The sequence below is a fragment of the Bubalus bubalis genome, chromosome 2 (assembly GCF_019923935.1).
Source record: "Bubalus bubalis isolate 160015118507 breed Murrah chromosome 2, NDDB_SH_1, whole genome shotgun sequence".
In the NCBI taxonomy this organism is placed as follows: domain Eukaryota; kingdom Metazoa; phylum Chordata; class Mammalia; order Artiodactyla; family Bovidae; genus Bubalus; species Bubalus bubalis.
The window spans coordinates 25,465,126-25,484,007 of NC_059158.1; the positions used below are offsets into that span (position 1 = coordinate 25,465,126).

General features: G+C 37.5%; 1 protein-coding gene across 1 annotated transcript in view; it reads right to left on the minus strand.

Annotated features, from left to right (window-relative positions):
* Positions 1-18,882, minus strand: part of TSBP1 (testis expressed basic protein 1) — a 62,999-nt gene that overhangs the window by 15,618 nt on the left and 28,499 nt on the right. The window contains exons 20-29 of the mRNA XM_044928936.2: positions 17,036-17,059; positions 16,371-16,394; positions 16,036-16,059; positions 13,521-13,541; positions 12,540-12,560; positions 9,077-9,097; positions 8,088-8,105; positions 6,546-6,566; positions 5,837-5,854; positions 893-913 (exon numbers count right to left, since the gene is read on the minus strand). Of these exons, the coding sequence (XP_044784871.2) occupies positions 893-913; positions 5,837-5,854; positions 6,546-6,566; positions 8,088-8,105; positions 9,077-9,097; positions 12,540-12,560; positions 13,521-13,541; positions 16,036-16,059; positions 16,371-16,394; positions 17,036-17,059 (213 nt within the window). The remainder of the gene's footprint in view (positions 1-892; positions 914-5,836; positions 5,855-6,545; positions 6,567-8,087; positions 8,106-9,076; positions 9,098-12,539; positions 12,561-13,520; positions 13,542-16,035; positions 16,060-16,370; positions 16,395-17,035; positions 17,060-18,882) is intronic.

Genomic DNA, 18,882 nt, shown 5'->3' on the forward strand with positions numbered 1-18,882 from the left:
CTTCCTAGTATTTTGATTGAAACTGCATTGAATCTATAGATTACTTTGAGAAGAACCGACTTGTTCTAGTTATGAACATGGACTATCTTTCCATTTACTTAGTTATTTGATTTCATTCATCAGAGTTTTGTAATTTTTGTTTTTCAGTTGATCCATTCAGACCAACTTTTTTTGGAAAATGGAGACGTATTCATTTTTTAAAAGTTTGCCTGAGTATTACATAAGTTCCTATTCTGTTCTTTCAAGGAGGGAGCATCAGAAAAGGCTTGTAGAACAGTGCTCCTAACGTTTAGTCTCTGAGCAGCAGTGGTGGTTCAGGTTTAGAGATGAAGGAGGGGACAAAGATCAACTTTTCTTTCTATATTCAACTTATTTTTCATTTGTTTTTCTTTGTTTACATTTGTGCATCTGTCCTTCCTTATACTCTCAGTTTACTCATATTTTCTAATTTTATTTTTCCACCTTTCATCTTTTGAAATTTTGTTTTGTGACCCCATATTTCAGATTAAAATATAAATTTGTTATTATGTTATATCCATGGTCTTTCTGGTGATCTGACTTCAGCGTATTTTGCCAGCATTGTTTCCCTTGGTTTCTATTCTGTAACTTAATTCTCTAATCAAAGGAACATTTTTTTTTCTTTATCCTTGACATATGGTTTCCTATTTCTGTAGGCCTTTAATTTATAGCCCTCCTCCCTAAAACCTCACAAACCTAACAACCCCCCAAACTATTTATTACCCAAAGTAATACTAAAAAGTGTGGAAGAAAAGTGGTGGAAAATAGTCCCTCAGGGTTCAGACTGCTCAGATGTTAAAAGTATCAGGGCAAATAAAGGAACACAGGTATTACAGATGGCCAGAAGAAACTGAGAAAGACGATTAGAACTTACCAGCTGCCACTGGACCAATTACTAAAAAAGGAAAATAAAACAAGTTATTATTTAAAAAAATTATGTACTTGGTTCCCATTGAAAACCCCACTAGGAACATCAGAAAAGGGACTTTGGGGAAACATTACATCTTATATCAATATTCTATTTGTATTAATTCAATCTTAACTACACTTGAATAGCCTAAATATCGAGATCATTTTTTTGTTGTTGTTGTTATTGTTCAGTTGCTAAGTCATGTCTCTGCTACCCCATGTCAAACTCATGTCCATTGAGTTGGTGATGCCATCCAACCATCTCAACCTCTGTTGTCCCCTTCTCCTCCCAGTGGCCACAGTATTGGAGTTTTAACTTTAGTATCAGTCCTTCCAGTAAATATTCCAGGTTGATTTCATTTAGGAAGGCCTGTTTAATGGGTTATATGAGTGAAATTCACTTTTCTGATGAAATAATTTTTGTTTTTAAGATTCTTAACTAGGGTAAGAGTCACAACCTTTTAGGAGAATGATCACCAGTTCAAGATTACTATTTTAAGTTTCTCTTCTTTTTTTCTGTCTTTCAATATTCTTTCTCCATTTCAAACCTCTAACCACCATGTCAGCTCTCATGTTCCTTTTGCAGTAGAGAACGTTTATTTGTAATTGTCAATTAAAAAACTTTTGTCATAATTTAAAAAATTTTTTTTCTTTCTGACAACCTCTGGGTTTTAACCAGAAATTTAAAATATGGTTTAATAAGTAGCATGTAACCATTTAAGATTAAACTTCTTACTTGCATATCTTTCAAGGGTATCAGTTCAGTTCAGTCAGTTCAGTCGCTCAGTCGTGTCCGACTCTTTGCAACCCCGTGAATCGCAGCACACCAGGCCTCCCTGTCCATCACCAACTCCCGGAGTTCACTCAAACTCATGTCCATCGAGTCGGTGATGCCATCCAGCCATCTCATCCTCTGTCATCCCCTCCTCTTCCTGCCCCCAAGCCCTCCCAGCATCTTCACATGAGGTGGCCAAAGTATTGGAGTTTCAGCTTTAGCATCAGTCCTTCCAAAGAACACCCAGGACTGATCTCCTTTAGAATGGACTGGTTAGATCTCCTTGCAGTCCAAGGGACTCTCAAGAGTCTTCTCCAACACCACAGTTCAAAAGCATCAATTCTTCGGTGCTCAGCTTTCTTCACAGTCCAACTCTTACATCCATACATGACCACTGGAAAAACCATAGCCTTGACTAGATGGACCTTTGTTGGCAAAGTAATATCTCTGCTTTTTAATATGCTGTCTAGGTTGGTCATAACTTTCCTTCCAAGGAGTAAGCGTCTTTTAATTTCATGGCTGCAGTCACCATCTGCAGTGATTTTGGAGCCCCCCAAAAATAAAGTCTGACACTGTTTCCACTGTTTCCCCATCTATTTTCTATGAAGTGGTGGGACCAGATGCCATGATCTTAGTTTTCTGAATGTTGAGCTTTAAGCCAACTTTTTCACTCTCCTCTTTCACTTTCATCAAGAGGCTTTTTAGTTCCTCTTGACTTTCTGCCATAAGGGTGGTGTCATCTGCATATTGAGGTTATTGATATTTCTCCCGGCAATCTTGATTTCAGCTTGTGCTTCTTCCAGCCCAGCGTTTCTCATTATGTACTCTGCGTATAATAAGTTAAATAAGCAGGGTGACAATATACAGCCGTGACGTACTCCTTTTCCTACTTGGAACCAGTCTGTTGTTCCATGTCCAGTTCTATCCTGACCTGCATACAGGTGTCTCAAGAGGCAGATCAGGTGGTCTGGTATTCCCATCTCTTGAAGAATTTTTCAACAGTTTATTGTGATCCACACAGTCAAAGACTTTGGCATAGTCAATAAAGCAGAAATAGATGTTTTTCTGGAACTCTTTTCCTTTTTCCATGATCCAGCAGATGTTGGCAATTTGATCTCTGGTTCCTCTGCCTTTTCTAAAACCAGCTTGAACATCTGGAAGTTCACAGTTCATGTATTGCTGAAGCCTGGCTTGGAGAATTTTGAGCATTACTTTACTAGTGTGTGAGATGAGTGCGATTGTGCGGTACAGAATAGGAAAAACCAAGATTGGTTATAATGACAAATGAAAAGGCTCAGGAGCTTCAATTCCTGATCTTTTATAGGCCTAAGTCTCTCATATATTTAGAGTGGGCAAATGGAGTTGAGTTAAGCTACTCTCATTTTTCTTCTTGATTTTTATGAAAACTTAAATTATTTATTTAAATTTTGCTCCTATTTTTTTCTACTTCAGAGTCTAATCTCATAATGTGTCTGTCCTGTTCTTCACTTTCCATTATATAATTCTTCTAAGTCCATCACTAAGTGATTATTAATTTACTTACTCCTTGTCTTATGTTGAAAATATTTGGGCTAAAACCTTTGCTATTTTAGGACATTTCTTCTATTAAAAATAAGGCCATATTATGTCTGTTCTCTTTATTCTTTGCATGAATATATTTCTCAATTAATATCAATAATTTTGGGAAATACAGAAAAATTTAAAAGCAAAGGAGATGGGGAAATATACTACTTAGATTTTGCATTAATAAAAGTGATTACAGCCAGTCAAAGCATGGGACTGGAATCCTGTAGGGGCCAAAGGACACTAGGATTGCTAACCAAACAATTGTTGGTGGGTTTGGAAAAGAACTCTACTCACCTAACACAAAACTCAAGCTTCCAAAAATTCAATTACTAATCAATTTCTCTGTAGTGGAAGAGGAAAGAAATTCCTGAGACCACTTTCTCTTTTATTAATATCTAGATGTTATTAATAGTTCACATTATTATAAAGTATTAAAATGTCACAATTATGGATAAGCATTATTTATGAAGTGTAAGCTAATAGTGACTGTAAAGACTGTTATTACACTAAGTTAAAGATTTATTCTTTGCTCCTAGGTCATTTTGGAGAAGGCAATGGCACCCCACTCCAGTACTCTTGCCTGGAAAACCCCATGGACGGAGGAGCCTGGTAGGCTGCAGTCCATGGGGTCGCGAAGAGTTGGACATGACTCAGCGACTTCACCTTCACTTTTCACTTTCATGCATTGGAGAAGGAAATTGCAACCCACTCCAGTATTCTTGCCTGGAGAATCCCAGGGACGGTGAAGCCTGGTGGGCTGCCGTCTATGGGATCGCACAGAGTCGGACACGACTGAAGCGACTTAACTGTAGCTTAGCATAGGTCATTTAGAATAGAGTTGAAATATAGTCATTAGATAGAATGACTGGCCTTGTATGTGGAGGGGATATGAAAAGCTGCTGAAAAATAGGTAGCTGGTGAATTTATACCTAAAATCTCATCCAAGTCAAGGTCATACTTCCACCTAGTGTATTGAACAGAGTTTGTATTAATGCTATTACTATTCTTGAAAGTAGTAAAAATGGCCAAACATTTTATCATTTGATAAGAATAGCCAGTTTCTTCATGACACTTAGAGGGCCCTTAACTAACGTCAACCAAGAAGAAGCTCTGTGTGACTGCCAAATAAAGAACTAAACTCCTAGTGGTACTTCAAAATCCTGTGTCAAAAACATAAAAATAGATCTCTCTCTGGGGTGTTACTTTGAAATAATAATGTAGTCTCTCTGACTTAAAGAGTTAAAGAGGCTATCATCCTCTAGTAACTGGAACATGAAATTTTAAAGTCTATTTTAGGAGACATAGGTAAGAGGGTAAAGTATGTATTTATACATGTTTCTTAGGAAATTGAGAACAAAGAATTTCACATTCATTGGTAATTTTTGAAAAATTACTTCTTTTAAAAGCTCTCCACTGCAAAGTAAGTTAAAGTAGATCTTGAGGATAGTTAGAGAAAAGGTATCAGAATGTAGCTCATAATTTTCCTGCCTCTCTCTATTGGCGAAGAGATTTGACTTCCTGCTCTCGTCTCTTAATCGTCAGAATTTCCTCACAGCTTGACTTGTATTGATGAAATGTTTAAACTGTCACCAGCACTTGTTTCTCCCTATTTTTTTTTTTTTCTGTCAGTAGGGGTTTAGGTTTTCCACTAATTATAAATAAATTAGTTGTTCTAGTAATGTGGAATAATGAAAATGAGAACATTAAATTTTCAAGGAAATGATTAAAGACAATACCAAATAAAGATAATATAAATTAAATTTTAAGAGACATTAAATAGTTTACCCACAGCCACATGGCTGGTAAGTGTTTTAACTGAGATTTGATTGGTCTGTCTGATTCCTTTCTTAAACACTGAAATATATTACCTTTCCTTTTTTTTTTTAACCAGTTAGCATCATGCAAATTGTTTTGTTCCATATTTAGAATGATTCCTTAGAGCATGTATATGGAAATGGAACTACGAGTTTAAAGGATACTCTATTCTTTATATCTTGCAACATACTGCCTCTGCACATTTGCTTTCTAAAAGGGTTATATTAATTTAAATGGGATCAGTGATGTATCAATGTATAATACTTACCAAAGCAATGCTGACATTCCTTATTCTATTAACATTTGTTTCTTCTTTGGGTGAAAAGTACTACCTCAAGGTCTTAATTTTCTATCCTTTATTTTTTTTTACCGGTCATTGGGCATACTATTCGGAGAAGGCAATGGCAACCCACTCCAGTACTCTTGCCTGGAAAATCCCAAGGGCAGAGGAGCCTGGTAGGCTGCAGTCCATGGGGTCACGAAGAGTCCAGGTTCTTGCCTGGAGAATCCCAGGGACGAGGGAGCCTGGTGGGCTGCCTGTCTATGGGGTCGCACAGAGTTGGACACGACTGAAGCAACTTAGCAGCAGCAGCAGCAGCAGGGCATACTATGGTTTTGAAATTTATCAGTAACTTAAGGGTACGGATAATGGGGAGGCAAAGTGGGTTTGAAAATGCGAATATGAAGTCCTTTACTTGAGGGTTAATTTTCAAAAAGACATTGGAATTAAGAAATAGATGAATAATAACTTACCAATAGGTACTGGAGTAACTGGCAGAACAACATGAAACAAATATATAATAGCAGAATTTTAGGATCAAGAATATAGTTACCGTCCTTGTTTTTTCAAGGCAACAGAGAGATGCTTGGAAGAAACTAAACCTCCCCCAGAAAGAAATCCAAAATGGAATAAGAGGACTTAGCATTTCTTTGTGGTGAAGTAGCAGTCCTAGTCTGATGTGACTGTCTTCAGTATATTTCAATGTAGTAGAAAGGCAGTCTGGGCTAATAACATAAATGTTTATGTCATTCTTTTTCTTTCTCCTCTAGTATACAGGCTTTAAATCATGTGGAGAACTTTCAAAAAACTTGAATGCTAATTGCAATTATTCTCTTTCCTCTTCCCACACCTAACATATCATACTGAGTTTCTCTCTATTTTTTATTGGTATCTCCATATTTGTTCTATCCCACCTATATATCTTTCCTTTTTGTAGTATGGAAGGTTCTTGTTATTAAAAGCTCTTTGAATAGTTTTAGGAAACAAAATATTTTTTATACTTAGTCTCAATCAATCAATATTTATTCTTTTTATTGAAAAATTAATAACACAGCAGGTTGCCAAGTAAAAGAGAGAGAAACTACTTATAAATAGAATAAATGCAATTGGTCATATTTGGGAAACATATCTCAGTTTATGATCCCAATTTGTACCAACTTTATGAAATGAAAAAGGACTTACTGATAGGTACTGCTACCTGTGCTAAAATCCAAACACAAATGATTAGTATGGGCTGACATTGATAACAGAATTGACACTGATAATAGAATTCTTACTAATACGATTTCCAGACAAGAATTTCTGGGATGAAAAGGGAAGAGTAAGTTCCACACATTTTACATGAGTTACTTTAATCTTTCTTGTACAGTAACACAATCATTTTAAAAGGATAAGAAAGGGGGAGGTTATTTTCCTTTTATCATCTAATTTCTCATGGAAATTAAAATACCACAGAGCTGGAAAAGCCTCATATCCTTTATTTACTCTTTCCTGTGAGTTTTCCCACTTTTCTCTGTCATTCCTATCTTACATTTAGTTGAAAACGTATTCTTTTCTTGAAAAGTCAGTATAGCTAATTCCAAGATTTTCTTGGTATCTTTAATCATTTCTGCTTATCAGCTTCATCTTCTAGATATTATTTAATAATCCAACTGGGAAGAAGTTGGTCTGTGTATTTGCAAAAATTAATGAACATTAGCAACTCCAGCTGTCAGAAATGAAGATTGACTTCGCTTTCCTGTGTTTCTCCTAGGGCAATAATATATAATCTCTATCGTGTCCTTATCATAAGTCTCTTAAAACATATGAAGTCTAGTTTGTTTTTAGTAGGACATTTTAACTTACTATGAAAAAAATCAATCATGTTAATTTCCCCCACTTATCGTTGTAATCTGTGCTTTGTATAGAATCATAAATATTCTAGTAGGATTCTGAGGAGAGGGTGTGAAAAATATAAATGTCAATTTTTTCTTTGAAATGGAAACAATCATTTTTAGGAAAAAGCCCACAGTGAGTAAATAATAAATATCAAACAGAAAGGAAATTTCTTAGAATTGCAGTTGTCATTAATGTAGATACAGAGAATATGGCTCTCATTGATCTAATTGATATTGTTCGGTAAATAAAGATGGAAATATACTCTATAATACTACTGAAACATATGAGAGAAATAAGCTACATTTTCTTCCTATTTTCCCCAACTTCTCTGGATGAGAAACATGTCTAGAATGTTCAGATTTACATATGAACTCTAGGACAGGAGTGTCTTTTTCTATTTTTGGTCCCTGTTATATTCCCAGTGCCTGGCACATGATAAGACCTCAATAATTATATTTTTTTGAATGAGTAAGATCTTAATGAATTTAACTTTGTCAGTTCAGCTTTATTTCTGTCTTATGCTTTTTAAATTTCTTACCAAAGAGAACTTATAAACTCTAATAAAAATACTAACAGTTAACACTTTTTTCCATAGGTAACAATTTACAAAAAAAAAAAAAAAAAAGTTCAAAAACATTATTTCCAACTCCAGGTCACCTTTAACCTGTTTGTTATTTGCTATTTGTGAGTTTTTTACTTTCAAAATATTCATCAGTGACTAGAGGAAGTTAATCAATATTAATAAAGAAATTGAAAAGCTTGAATGTCAAGGTCTTACTTGTTCAGAAAAGGATATAATCAACACAGGAACCAACCCCAGAATTGATGGATAGAAATGAAACTTACTTGGTGGTTCTTGCCTTACTGTGAAAGAGAAATAAAATAATTGAATGAATGAGACGCGAAGAACGAGTTACTTCTCAAACTCTTTGTGCAGGAAGTTTTAAAACACAGGACTTTGAAAGACCACCAAACTCTCTATTTAGAATCAGTTAAATTAGTGGGAGAATAAATGTCTTCAGATTATTCTGCTTAAGTACCTTTTAATTTGAGTGCTTTTTTGGAAAGAAAGGATCAGAGAGGAATCATTGGAAGATGCTATTTCTTCCTTTTGATTTTTCTCTGCTAATTCAAACTTTCTGGTAAGATTTTTATGTCACACTTTATTGCCTTCTTATTATTATTCCTTTTTTTCTCATCCTTTCTTTGGAATGATTGTATTGATTTATCATGATCATTACTGTGATTCTTATTTGCTAATTACTGTTTTTTTAGATTAATTTTAGAAAAGTTCTCTTTTTCTCAGTCACATAGATATCTTAGGGCTGGTGACTCCCCATTTGAATGGGATGAAAGCAATACTTGCTTTTAGATTCAGGTAAATAAACCTGAATTTGAATCCCAACCTCTTCTGCTCATAATTGTGGGGTCATGAGCAAGTTACCTAGTCTTACTACTTCCTTCTTCTTATAGGAATAACAATATTTATCTTATATAATGTATATGCATATATAAAGCTAAGTACAGTGCCTGGTACCTTGTAAGTATGTAACAACTAGTATTTGTTATTATAGTACCCCACAGTGTACCAATTAGTTTCAATTATAGCCTCCAAATGAATGTTGATAGTTCAGAATGAAGCAAGCTACTGAAAATATGAATAGGGAAACAAGAAGCTAGAAGGAGAGAATGCTAGAAAAAAATAAACCATAGAGTCAGAAATATAAATCTTAAGCCTTGGTGAACATTCACACTAAAAACAAGGCACAAAAAGGCCTCTAGGTACCATGAAACACCAGTGATAACAATAGAATTGAGAGAAACATAGGACCTACCTTTAGATTTTTCAGGTCTTGCTTTAATTAAAAAAAGCAAAGGAACAAATTAGTGTGATTGTCTAATGAAACAGAAACACATTTTCACTGATATTATGATGAGCATCATAGACTGAACAGTAGTGGAAAGAAAAAAAGAGATTCTGCAAGGACCTCTTTCCCTTGGAAATGTTATGGAAGAAATGGTCCATAGCTAGTGATGGAGCTCACTCTTTCTTTTCCCATCTAGGTCTCTGATTTTATTTAATTATCTGTTGTTTCAATTTCAGTAACTTTTTTCATTTCAAAGATTTCAACTTTGTTCTTTTTTATATCTGCTTATTCTTTTTCCAAACTGCATTAAAAATATATATGTAACTTCTTCTTTTACCTTTTTTTAAACATGGATAGTCTATCTTTTATTCCCCACCAGGAAAGTCACAACCTATCAGAGCTCCCGTCTTTGCTGCTCTTATGATATTATCTTAGTTCTGCTACTGCTGCTGCTAAGTCGCTTCAGTCGTGTCCAACTCTGTGCGACCCCATAGACGGCAGCCCACCAGGCTTCACCGTCCCTGGGATTCTCCAGGCAAGAATAATGGAGTGGGTTGCCATTTCCTTCTCCAATGCATGAAAGTGAAAAGTGAAAGTGAAGTCGCTCAGTCGTGTCTGACTCTTTGCGACCCCATGGACTGCAGCCCACCAGGCTCCTCCGTCCATGGGATTTTCCAGGTAAGAGTACTGGAGTGGGGTGCCATCGCCTTCTCCGTATCTTATCTCTACCATATGCTATATGCCATATCAACTTGCTTTACCATTCTAACTTTTCTCTCTCTCCTTAACTCTTCAATTAGATTTTTGTTTCCCCTTTACCCTATTAAGATTACTAATAATCCTCATTTTACAAAATTCAATGACTAATTCTCAGTCCAAATTTTTATTTCTTAAAAGTTTTAGGTGCAGTTGTTTATATACCTTTTTCATCTGGAAATACCCTCTTGAGTTCTATAACCCACTCTCCTGGTTTTTCTTCTTCTTCCCTGCACACTCCTTTCTATACTTTGCTGGATTTTTTTCTTCTTCCTAACCTCTAAAACTGATGTTCCTGAGCACAATTCTTAGTGTTCTTATCTTTACAGGCACCATTGATGATCAAATTTAGTCCAGTGGTTTTAAAATGCTGCTGCTGCTGCTAAGTCGCGGCAGTCGTGTCAGACTCTGCGCCACCCCATAGACGGCAGCCCAACAGGCTCCCCAGTCCCTGGGATTCTCCAGGCAAGAACACTGGAGTGGGTTGCCATTGCCCTCTCCAATGCAGGAAAGTGAAAAGTGAAAGTGAAGTCGCTCAGTCGTGTCCGACTCTTAGCGACCCCATGGACTACAGCCCACCAGGCTCCTCCATCCATGGGATTTTCCAGGCAAGAGTACTGGAGTGGGGTGCCATTGCTTTCTCCGGTTAAAATGCTATCTCTACACTAAATTTGTCAAGTTCATTCTCCACCTGCTCTCTCCCTAAAGCAAGGGGAAGAGGATGTGAAATGGGACTGTCTCTATTACCCCCACATTGACTATTGAGATAAAAATCTAAGGAAAAAGAGTCTGTAACCTCTCATATTTCCTTCCTCATACAACTTAGGTGAGACAAACCCATAGGAAGGATTGCACGACTCAGAAGCATAGTGGGAAGGGATTCCTAGAGCTGTGCAATGCAGAGATGCTGCTCTAAGGCTTTAACAAATGGTGGCCAAATTAGTTCTTCTGTCCCACATATCATCCTTCTTCCAAGCCTCCATGAGCACACAAGTTTAAGAGGAAGGAGATTTAAAGCAATCTTCAGTGTTGTGGGTAGTTGACTAAGAAACGATGTGGGATAGGAAGGTATAGTGGATTTCCTTCCTGAAAGCAAATGAGAAGGACTTCAAGAGATTTGCTTATAAAGACTGGGGCGGGGATTGTCTGTGACAAAAAGTGTGTGGCAAGCCATTTCCTAATTGAATGTCTGCTTGGTGGATTTGCTGATTTGTTTTGTGCATTTTGAGCATAAGGAAAAGAAAATTGAAGAGAGGGAGCAGTGTACAGTGTGGAGGATGCCTTGGAGCAGCAGGCATCTTCTTCCTTTTTCTAGCGACAAGGATACGAGCTTCTTGAAGGTCAGGTGGGCATTGTGGAAGATATCCAGGCTTGAGCTTTGATACTGGTACTTCACTCAGGTTGGTGGCCTATTTGATGAGGGTATCTCATCAATGACAGGTTATGAGATATACTGTCAGGGGGGCAGAACTAAGGGGTTTTGAAATATTCCAGACTGGAGTCAGTACTTCCCCATCAAGGATAGTGCAGTGGAGCCCTTAGAAATGGGCAAGCTCTTGTAGATTTCTTCCAAGAACTAAAACATATATTCTACAAGTTGATGTTTTTGTTCAGTCACTAAGTCCTGTCCAACTCTTTGCAACACCATGGACTGCAGCATGGCAATTCTTTGCATCAGATGATCACAATTTTACCATTTGTGGGAAAATTGGGTAGAGTTAAGTAGCAGCTGTGTTCTTTAGACTGTATATGGCATTCTAATTCTCCATAATTCCTAGGGGATGTACTTTATTTCATTCAGTTATATTACCTTTTTGGGCTCTGTTGGCTTCTAAAATTTTAACCTTGACAGGCACTTTGGGTTTTAATATTAATGTGATTTTATTTCAATCTGAGAAACCCTAGGGGATATTGGGCTTGCATAAAAATCACTTATAGATATGAGAACCAAATTCAAATTATGGAACACTAGAACAGTGAAAAATATGGCTTCATGAATTCTATATTAAATATCACCATGGTTTGGTTTAGTTGATAAGTTGTGTCTGACTCTTACAACCCCATGAACTGTAGCCTGCCAGGCTCCTTTGTCCAAGAGATTTTCCAGGCAAGAATACTGGAGTGGATTGCCATTGCCTTCTCCAAAATATCACCATGATGTCAGTGGTTTATCTGGTTTAAATATTAAGTCACTGTTGGTATTTGTAATCTGAGAAGTTGCTGCTGCTGCTGCTAAGTCGTTTCAGTTGTGTCTGACTCTGTGCGACCCCATAGACAGCAGCCCAACCAGGCTTCCCCATCCCTGGGATTCTCAAGGCAAGAACACTGAAGTGGGTTGCCATTTCCTTCTCCAATGCATGGAAGCGAAGAGTGAAAGTGAAGTTGCTCAGTCATGTCTGACTCTTAGCGACCTCAAGGACTGTAGCCTACCAGGCTCCTCCATCCATGGGATTTTCCAGGATGTAATCTGAGAAGTTAAGAGCTGAAATAATAGGAACTTCTATAGTTATGTATCAAAAAGGTCATTTTGCATTCCTAATCTTGAGGCCTTTGGGTAATATGGAAGCAAGTGAATATGAGAAACATGAGTCTCAACCTTTTGGCTAGTTAAAATAGAAACATCTAAGCTGAGAAAAAGTCTCACACAAGACAGATTGATAAGTAAAAAACTTACTTGAGGTTCTCTGTGAAATCACTAAAAAATAAAAAGAAATCCATGAAATTTTTCTTAAATACAAAAAACATAATATTAGTTAATATATTCTGTCTGTGTCTGTGAGAGGAGGATTTGGGTGGGAATAAGAAGAAAGCATCGCAAGTGGCTGTAGAAAGCAGTTGCAATGCAAACTTAGAGATGAGATTAAGCAGTGATGATTTAATAATGAAATCAAAACAGGGTTTTATCAAAAGTCTTCTTCATATACTGTATCTGAACAACTTTGGGTATAGTACCAGGCAAAGATAACTGGATATTTCTGTTTCCTTTGGATAGCAATGTATTCTTTGAGAGAACACTCAAAAGTCTGTCTTCATTTAAACATCATTTTGGACTTCTCTCTCTCAAAAAAATCTGCCTACCTCTGTTATTTCATAATATTCAGTTTTTTTGTTGTTGTTGACAAATGCTACTTTACTCCTTCTTTTTGTTCTGGCTGTACCACATGGCATACAGGATAGTTCCCCGACCAGGGATTTGAACCCCTGCTCCCTGCACTAGGAGCACAAAGTCTTAACCCCTAGATTACCAGGGAAGTCCCTAATCAGTATTTTCTTAAATTATGTATAATGTAGGGGGAAGTGTTAGTCACTCAGTCAGTCATGTCCGACTTTTTGTGACCCCATGGACTGTAGCCTACGAGGCTCCTCTGTCCATGGGATTCTCCAGGCTAGAATACTGGAGTGGGTTGCCATTTCCTTCTCCAGGGGATCTTCCTGACCCAGGGATCAAACATGGTTCTCTTACATTGCAGGTGGACTCTTTACTGACTGAGCCACCAGGGAAGCCCTTAATAATAATGCCCATAAAATAATGTAGGGGAAGCTGAGTAATAAAATAAGCGAGCAATGAAAAAATCAAATCACTATAACAGAAAAAAGTCCCTGAGACTTTGAAGACCAAACAGAACCAAAGTAGAGAAAGAGATGTTATACTTACTTATGGGTGCTGGGGGCAGACCTAAAAAACAAGTTAGATATCAGTGGATATTTGTTTGAAAAAACCAACTTTCTTTTTAAGGCATTATATTTGTGTAGGGGAGAAGTTTATTTGTCCCATAGTTCTTTATTTAAATTATGGGTCTATGACTATATATTCTTGGGCCAGGATGTGGCCTCAGTTTCTTAGTCTTTACAGAGAGGTCAGTGAAGTTACTCTAAGAATTAAATAGTGTAAAGTATTAATAATTAAAGCACTTATATAGTTCTGATCACATAGGAGATGCAAAGTAAATACATGTTTCAGATCAGATCAGATCAGATCAGTCGCTCAGTCGTGTCCGACTCTTTGCGACCCCATGAATCGCAGCACTCCAGGCCTCCCTGTCCATCACCAACTCCCGGAGTTCACTGAGACTCACGTCCATCGAGTCAGTGATGCCATCCAGCCATCTCATCCTCTGTTATCCCCTTCTCCTCCTGCCCCCAGGCCCTCCCGGCATCAGAGTCTTTTCCAATGAGTCAACTCTTGGCATGAGGTGGCCAAAGTACTGGAGTTTCAGCGTTAGCATCATTCCTTCCAAAGAAATCCCAGGGCTGATCTCCTTCAGAATGGACTGGTTGGATCTCCTTGCAGTCCAAGGGACTCTCTAGAGTCTTCTCCAACACCACATTTCAAAAGCATCAATTCTTTGGTGCTCAGCCTTCTTCACAGTCCAACTCTCACATCCATACATGACCACATGAAAAATCATAGCCTTGACTAGACGAACCTTTGTTGGCAAAGTAATGTCTTTGCTTTTGAATATGCTATCAAGGTTGGTCATAACTTTCCTTCCAAGGAGTAAGTGTCTTTTAATTTCATGGCTGCAGTCACCATCTGCAGTGATTTTGGAGCCCAGAAAAATAAAGTCTGACACTGTTTCCACTATTTCCCCATCTATTTCCCATGAAGTGGTGGGACCGGATGCCATGATCTTTGTTTTCTGAATGTTGAGCTTTAAGCCAACTTTTTCACTCTCCTCTTTCACTTTCATCAAGAGGCTTTTGAGTTCCTCTTGACTTTCTGCCATAAGGGTGGTGTCATCTGCATATCTGAGGTTATTGCTATTTCTCCCGGCAATCTTGATTCCAGTTTGTGTTTCTTCCAGCCCAGTGTTTCTCATGATGTACTCTGCATATAAGTTAAATAAACAGGGTGACAATATACAGCCTTGACGAACTCCTTTTCCTATTTGGAACCAGTCTGTTGTTCCATGTCCAGTTCTAACTGTTGCTTCCTGACCTGCATACAAATTTCTCAAGAGGCAGATCAGGTGGTCTAGTATTCCCATCTCTTTCAGAATTTCCCACAGTTTATTGTGATCCACACAGTCAAAGGCTTTGGCATAGTCAATAAAGCAGAAGTAGATGTTTTTCTGGAACTCTCTTGCTTTGTCGATGATCCAGTGGATGTTGGCAATTTGATCTCTGGTTCCTCTGCCTTTTCTAAAACCACCTTGAATATCAGGAAGTTCACGGTTCACATATTGCTGAAGCCTGGCTTGGAGAATTTTGAGCATTACTTTACTAGCGTGTGAGATGAGTGCAATTGTGCGGTAGTTTGAGCATTCTTTGGCATTGCCTTTCTTTGGGATTGGAATGAATACTGACCTTTTCCTGTCCTGTAGCCACTGCTGAGTTTTCCAAATTTGCTGGCATATTGAGTGCAGCACTTTCACAGCATCATCTTTCAGGATTTGGAATAGCTCAACTGGAATTCCATCACCTCCACTAGCTTTGTTTGTAGTGATGCTTTCTAAGGCCCACTTGACTTCACATTCCAGGATGTCTGGCTCTAGGTGAGTGATCAACCATCATGATTATCTGGGTCGTGAAGATCTTTTTTGTACAGTTCTTCTGTGTATTCTTGCCACCTCTTCTTAATATCTTCTGCTTCTGTTAGGTCCATACCATTTCTGTCCTTTATCGAGCTCATCTTTGCATGAAATGTTCCTTTGGTATCTCTGATTTTCTTGAAGAGATCTCTAGTCTTTCCCATTCTGTTGTTTTCCTCTATTTCTTTGCATTGATCACTGAAGAAGGCTTTCTTATCTCTTCTTGCTATTCTTTGGAACTCTGCATTCAAATGGGAATATCTTTCCTTTTCTCCTTTGCTTTTTGCTTCTCTTCACAGCTATTTGTAAGGCCTCCTCAGACAACCATTTTGCTTTTTTGCATTTCTTTTCTATGGGAATGGTCTTGATTCCTGTCTCCTATACATTGTCATGAACCTCATTCCATAGTTCATCAGGCACTCTGTCTATCTGTGTATCTGTAAATACATGTTTACAACTAAGTAAATATAAGTTGACTTCCCAGAGAAAGAAGTTGGATGAGCAGAAGGCAGAGGGAATTGAGAGCTATGAGTCTCAGGTCGCTACATAGAGTTAGAAATGAGGAGGACAGGGTCTGGTCCCTAGGCCTTGTAGAGAAAAATAATAATAGGAAATAGTGGAAAAACGGATGAAACTTACCCCTGAGCATTGAAGGTGGACAAGCTGAAAGACAGAAAAATATCATCACAACTCTTTTTCTCTCCCACTGTATTTCTGTCTGCGTTTTTAAAGAGAGTTCCTTCTTGATAGGTCATTATAACAATAGGAAAAAATGTTACCTTTGGTCTTTATTTGCTTTTAACGTAAATCAGCAGGATTGGACTTTTCAAAAAATCATTTATAACAGTGGAATTTTGACCATTAGAGGGTAAGTGGTTAGTTAAAGCAGCATGTACCCTATGCCCAGAAATTCCAGCACAACTGGGGAAAGGAGAAATAGGACCCCACAGTGGAAGAAACATGGAGTGACTTACTGAGGGCTTGTGGAGCTGGCCCATCTAGAAAACACAACCGAGAAAATTTTTATCTTTCCCCCCACTTTTTCCCCATTCAATATGTTTTCATTTTGTGAAGTCCCTTGTAACATATCATTTTTAACTGCTTGGAAACTTTTCTCTCTGCTCTTTATTTTTTATGTGAATCAGTGGAGTTTGTTTTTTTTTTTTTTCCCACAAAGTTATTAAAAAGCTGAGAGACTTATTGAAAATATGAATGTGAGACATGAAGGAAACAGTTACTTCTAATCTTTGAAATACCTATATGGTCAGGGAAGTTTCCTCAAGTATCTTGGAATTCAAATATGGAAAAACAGACTAAGTAGGGCAGGAGGTCCAAATGAAAACTGTCTTAGAAGCTTCTTATTCCCTCCTTTCTCTCCCATCATTTTTTCATTGTCTGTAGGTAGTCTCTTGTTGGTCTTTATAACTAAGCAAAACTTCTTTCTCCCCTCTTCATTTTTATGTAAATTAGTAGTGTCAGACCTTTCCTGGTCAAAATAACCCAGAGGCATTTTGATAGCCAGGTTGCAAGAGAACAAGATGTACCTCCAGCCCTTTGTATTCCAGTATGGCCAGGTAAAGAATTTTGGACCCCATTAGAAATCGGTTAAACTCTGGGGCAAACAATCAAACAGACTTACTGACTGCATAAGGAGTTGATTCCGCTGAAAACAAGCAGAGAGATTTTTTTTATTACTCCTTTCTTGTCTACTCTTCTGTTCAATTTTTCTGTCAGAGACAGAAAAAATTTTTCTGATCAGACATTTGAACTTTCCAGAAAAATTATTATCAGCTGATGGAATACTGGTTAATGGAGAGGCAAAAGGGAAAATAAAATAGGAGTTTCAAATTCCTATACCAGAACTCAAGTTCCAATAGACATTACTGGACCTTAATAAGTGCACAGCAGAGAAATAAACAACTTACTAATTGCTGATATAAATGACCTATAAAATAGGAAATATTTTATTTCCTGGAAAATAAAATATTATCTGTATCTTTTTCTCTCACTCATTTTTCTCTTCTGCATGGAAAGTGCCTAACTAACAATCTTTAGAACCATGGAGAAATTTTTTTTTTCTGCTCTTTATTTTTATATGACTCAGTGAACATTCTGGAAACTTATTAATAACTTAGTGGAATTCTGAATAATGGAAAAATAAAGGGTCAAGGAAGTGAGAGCTTTAAGTTATTGCAATCCCAATAAAGATGGATAAATTTTGGTTCAGGTAGATCTGTTAGATACTGCTAGAGACAACTGAGTTCCTTTGGAAAGTGAGATATTCAAACTTACAGGATGATCTCGAAGCCGAAAAGCAAAGAGAGAAATCAGTGTGGAAAGGCTGATGAAATAAGAACTAGTTTTCCTCTTACTATTCTGAGAGAGAGTATCAGAAATATCTGTGGAGATAGAATCAAATCCTTGTAGGTGTTGTAGCACACTACGGTGGGGAATACAATTGCCATCATACCCTGTAGGTTGAACTGTAGGATTCTGCCTTCTGCTTAGTCTGGGAGGCTGCGGGAAAGGGAGATGACTTATCTCTTCCCTTTTTGCAGTGGCTGGTCAACTGCTTAAAATCTTACAGTGGGGTTGGTAATTTAAACTGTATTGCCTTTACTATTTTTCTCCCTTTTTCTGCAGCCTCCTCAAGGTCTCCTTCACTCATATAAATATACTGCCTCCCTTGCTGACAAGTCACAGTAAACTTCAGATAGTTTCCTCTATTTTAAAATATAACATAATGTATATATATACACCTTATGTATGTATATATTTGTATATAATGTATGTGTGTATGTATGTGTGTATGTGTTAGAAATGCAAAAAAGCAAAATGGCTGTCTGAGGAGGCCTTACAAATAGCTGTGAAGAGAAGCAAAAAGCAAAGGAGAAAAGGAAAGATATTCCCATTTGAATGCAGAGTTCCAAAGAATAGCAAGGAGAGATAAGAAAGCCTTCTTCAGTGATCAGTGCAAAGAAATAGAGGAAAACAACAGAATGGGAAAGACTAGAGATCTCTTCAAGAAAATTATGGATACCAAGGGAACATTTCATGCAAGGATGGGCTCGATAAAGGACAGAAATGGTATGGACCTAACAGAAGCAGAAGATATTAAGAAGAGGTGGCAAGAATACACAGAAGAACTGTACAAAAAAGATATTCACGACCTAGATGATTACGATGATGTGATCACTCACCTAAAGCCAGACATCCTGGAATGTGAAGTCAAGTGGGCCTTAGAAAGCAGCACTATGAACAAAGCTAGTGGAGGTGATGGAATTCCAGTTGAGCTACTTCAAATTGTGAAAGACGATGCTGTGAAAGTGCTGCACTCAATATGCCAGCAAATATTGGAAAACTCAGCAGTGGCCACAGGACTGGAAAAGGTCACTTTTCATTCCAATCCCAAAGAAAGACAATGCCAAAGAATGCTCAAACTACTGCACAATTGCACTTATCTCACATGCTAGCAAAGTAATGCTC